This window comes from Oryzias melastigma, linkage group LG12, assembly GCF_002922805.2.
Source record: "Oryzias melastigma strain HK-1 linkage group LG12, ASM292280v2, whole genome shotgun sequence".
Classification (NCBI taxonomy): Eukaryota; Metazoa; Chordata; class Actinopteri; order Beloniformes; family Adrianichthyidae; genus Oryzias; species Oryzias melastigma.
In genome coordinates, this window is record NC_050523.1 from 9,713,435 (window position 1) to 9,717,776 (window position 4,342).

At 35.4% G+C, this 4,342-nt stretch overlaps 1 protein-coding gene across 3 annotated transcripts in view; it reads right to left on the reverse strand.

The window, feature by feature from the left end:
- Positions 1-2,636: 2,636 nt before the first annotated feature.
- LOC112163261 (receptor-interacting serine/threonine-protein kinase 3) overlaps positions 2,637-4,342 on the reverse strand; it is a 5,946-nt gene continuing 4,240 nt past the window's right edge. For 2 of the 3 annotated variants that reach the window (XM_024299575.2, XM_036214610.1), the window contains 3 exons: positions 3,781-3,889; positions 3,508-3,610; positions 2,637-3,423 (listed from right to left, as the gene is read on the reverse strand). In XM_024299575.2, coding sequence (XP_024155343.1) covers positions 3,404-3,423; positions 3,508-3,610; positions 3,781-3,889 — 232 coding nt within the window. In that variant the 3' untranslated portion in view covers positions 2,637-3,403. The remainder of the gene's footprint in view (positions 3,424-3,507; positions 3,611-3,780; positions 3,890-4,342) is intronic. The other variant, XM_024299574.2, reaches the window with a different exon arrangement.

Sequence of the window (4,342 nt, forward strand, 5' to 3'; positions counted from 1 at the left end):
AAACAAAAAAAAAAGACAAATAAATAAATAAATAAGTACATAAATAAATAAAATCTGGGGAAAAAGCCTTGATAAATGCTTATTTTCACTTAAAAGCTAACTATATAAAAAACACTGTTATATAACAATAAAAAAAATAGTAATCATATAAATTGTATATATAATTTAGATATAGTCAATCATCAAACAGACAAAATACAGAAAAACAAAACAGCACATCTGTCTTCATGTGAAAGAGGCTGATGGGTGACACCTTGTGGTACGTTTTGGTAGATTTTGGAACTTTACAGGAAAATGTTTCAAATCCACAGCATCTTTAAAATAGTTTCTCCACATCTACTATTTCACTTTCAGTTTTGACAAGAACCTGCTTAGACTTTGATGGCCTGATGTTGTTTTCCTGTAATCGGCCGCTCAACGACATATGACCTGTGGCTGTGAAAACATTCCTAAAACCTGCTTGTAAAACCTAACTTTTTTTTTTTTTTTTAGAATATGCTGTAGTAAAAACTTTTTTGAGGGGTGTAATACCGTTAAAATTTCAATCAATCCATCCATCTTCTTAACCTGCTTGAATCCTTTTTTGGGTCACCAAAACCTGACTTGGCTACTGTTTGAGGGAAGGCTGAGTACACCCTCACACCTAAAGAGCCAGTTGAGTTGATTTTTCACCGACTACAACCCAGCAGGAGCCACAAATTCTTAGCTCACCCTTTACACACTGATTTGTATTTATGTTATAGTTCCTGTTATGAGAAATATAAAATAAATATCATTTAAGCTTAAAAAACATAGATAAATATGAAAGTTTCCATGACTTCCTTTCAAAATAAAAGACTTCCTGTGTCACTAAGGATAATCTCAATGCAGACAGTGTAGGATAATAAATTGAGTAAAAAACAGGGTTTTTTTCTGTTTGTGGTGCATCTCTGCCAGAAATGCATAAATCTAGCGAACCAAAATTAAATCAGAGCTGATTCAGTGACCCGTATTGTATTTATTTTAACCTTAAGGGGGCATCTAAAATACCTTAATTTGTTAAAACATAGAAAATCCGCCTAGTAACCCTCAAATATAAATTTTGGTTGTGCTTACTAATCACAAATCTGTCAAAATGTTTTAGCTCGACTTTGTTAATCTACAAACATTATGGGAAGTATCATTATCAGGAGCCTCACAGAGTGATGCTCTTCTTCAACTGTTTGTGAATGGATAGAATGAAGTCTAATCTTTTACTTTAGTTACTATTTAAAGTTTTTTTTTTTAAATCAGAGCCACAATAGAGGGGTAAAGGAGCCACATGTGGCTCCGGAGCCTCAGGTTGCAGAGCTCTGCCGTAGACAGATTGTCAGTCTGCTGTAGAGCCCCACAAACACACACATACACTCATACACTCTTGGGAAGCGACAATTCAGAATAATCAATTAATCAGTGAAGCATGTCTTTGAACTGTGGGAGGAAGTACACACAAGGAGATCATGTAAACTCCACAAAGAAAGGTCCCAGCTGTGCACCTGGACAACAGTGTAAAAAATAATAATAATTGAAGTACAACTGACATCATTCTAAAGCAACCATTGCACTTAATCATTCTAACATTTTGAGTTAAAGATAATACATTTTGCCTATATTTTGTCTTTTGGGTTTTTTTAATGAAGACATTTATTTTCTAAATAGAAACATTTTGATTTTTTCCCCCACTTTTCTCCCATTTCTTTTTCCAGCTAAACACTCAGCATTAGACAACGGTTTTATCTTTGAAAGAACCACTTGGTATGCTCTTTTAGAAAGCCTTAGTGCTCTCAACTGTTAGGAAATGTTTTTTTTTTAATTCTTGTACCACAACTTCTAGGAAAAACCTAAAACATTAATCTAAGAATTTGACAGAAATGCCTCCAAGGGCTGTTTATGGTTTACCTCAAGCACAGCCAAATGAGGTCAGGTGTATCTCATTTCCATGGGGTATAATGTTTGAACTGAACAAAGTGCTTCGGAAGGAAGAAAGATATTGTATTTCATATGGAGCTGAATTCAGAAGGGTCTGGTAGGATTTTTCTTTAGTTCGAATGAATTAACAATGTATAAAAAGTTTTGAAAAATGACTAAAGTATCAACAATTTACTGAAATAATGTAATTAAATAGATGACACTCAGATCAGAATTTAGTTTGCCCCTTTCATGCCTGAATTGATTCACAATTAATTGTATATAAAACTACAGTAAAGATCATGGAATATTTTGCATTAAAAAGTAAACAGAATGACTTCAGATTAACAAATAAATAGGATGAGTACAGGCTTGCATTTGTCTTCTATCACTTATTCAGAGCCAGGTCCCAGGTCAGGAGTCTAAGCAGATGCCCACACCCTCATCCTAGTTCTGCTGCAGGGGTGCCCACACACGTTTCCAGGCCAGCTGAGAGACATACTCCCTCCACCGTGTCCTAGGTCTTCCCATGAGGCCTCTGCCTGTAAGGACATGCCCAGAACTCCTCTTCAGGGAGGTGGCCAAGATGTATCTACAAATAAATGCCCTCAAGCTTGAATAATGTGCTAATCTCACATATAAATATGATACATCTTTGTGGGAAAAGAGACAAGAATCTTAACAAGAACACAGTGTCAGTGAAAATGTGTTTATTAATTGTTGTTTTGTATTAATTTCAAAAGAGCTGAAAGGCTTTAGAATTTTAGTATATATTTTTTATCAGTTTTTAAGATAAATTATACTTTTTCTTGATAAAAATCATAGTGAAATACTTATAAAATTAAAACTCAGTTTTAACAATCTACAGTCGTGTTAATCAAACTATCTTGAGTATGAATCAAATAAACACAAAGAAAAAAATATGTTCCTTCATATTTTGGCGTGAACCATGGCATGTTTGGATGAACATAAAGCTGACATCCCAGCAATAATATATTTTTTAGAACAATTAGGTGAAACAGAATAAGTCACTGCAACACAATGGTTGAAAAACACTATTACGAGACACAAAATATGCATGGAACCTGAACGAGGTGACTGACTGAAGAGGTAAGAACACCATTGCTTGCAGACGAGACCATGAACTCCTCATGATGCTCGCCATTTGGCGGTTTGTAATGAATCCCTGCAACAGCAGCTTTGATTAACCCTTCTGTTCACTGTCATCTGTTATTTCCTTCACTTAGAAACACTTTTACAAAACATATATTACATTTATGTTTTAAGAACCAAATTGTATTGGAAAGACTGAAAAAATATCTATTCGTAAAACCTGATGGGACCCACCATGTCTTTATGAATGCCTTCATTTTTTAATTTGCTTAATTCCTCTTTAAAAAACCCTTTAAGGTTCTCAAATGGGATCAATATCTGTTGTCTGAAGATACAGAACATTTCCTTTTTGGCCGCAGGACTCTCACATCTTCTGTTCTCCAGCTGAAAAACATCAACAAGAGAGATTGGAAAACCTTGAAGGCGAGCACAACCTCTTTGGAGCAGAATATCGGCGTTATCGCTCACCTTTGACTTTTTTGTAGCATTCAGCGCAATAAAGTTGATAATCTTTGATTCTGACAGGGTTTTCTGCCTTTGTTGATTCAAGACTTTCCTTGCATTTAAAACACTGTAAATAAAATAGAGAGGAGAAAAACCAGCAACAAATTAAACAAACAAATGATCTAGCGATTGTAAAAAGATTAGTACGTCATCTGCAAATAAAATAATTTAGGAATGATCGGTTTAGTTGTAAAACTTGTGTTCAGTAGATGCTTATCCTGATCCTTCAAGCCTTACCTTAAAACAATGCAGATGGTATATTTGTCCAAGGGATTGGATGATCATGGCGGCCCCCTTTCCTAATGGCATGTCACAAAAGGTGCATTTCCTTTTGGCACTCACTGTCCTGAACGGTAGGACAAGTGCATGTGATTTAAAACACATGGTTAGAACATTGAGCATGCAAGCACACAGAGTCTGACTAACACAAAATGATGCAATTAAGAGTGAAATATAAAAACAAACACTTGTAATCATCTTTTTTAAACCACAAATATCTAATTTCCAAAAAAAATACTTGGATTCAGTGCTAAAGTTTAACTTAATTAGAAGAAACATTTTTAAATTAAGGTTGTGATGTAATTGTATTAGTTGGGATGGGATTACATATAGTTGGGGTGGGATTATAGGGGTGAGATTATATACAGTAGAGGTGGGATTGTATACAGTAGGGATGGGATTATATTGTAGAGGTGGGCTTATTTACAGTTGGGGTAGGATTATAGAGGGCTGCACGGTGGCGCAGTGGTTAGCGCTCTCGCCTCACAGCGAGAAGGCCCCGGTTCGACTCCCGGCTGGG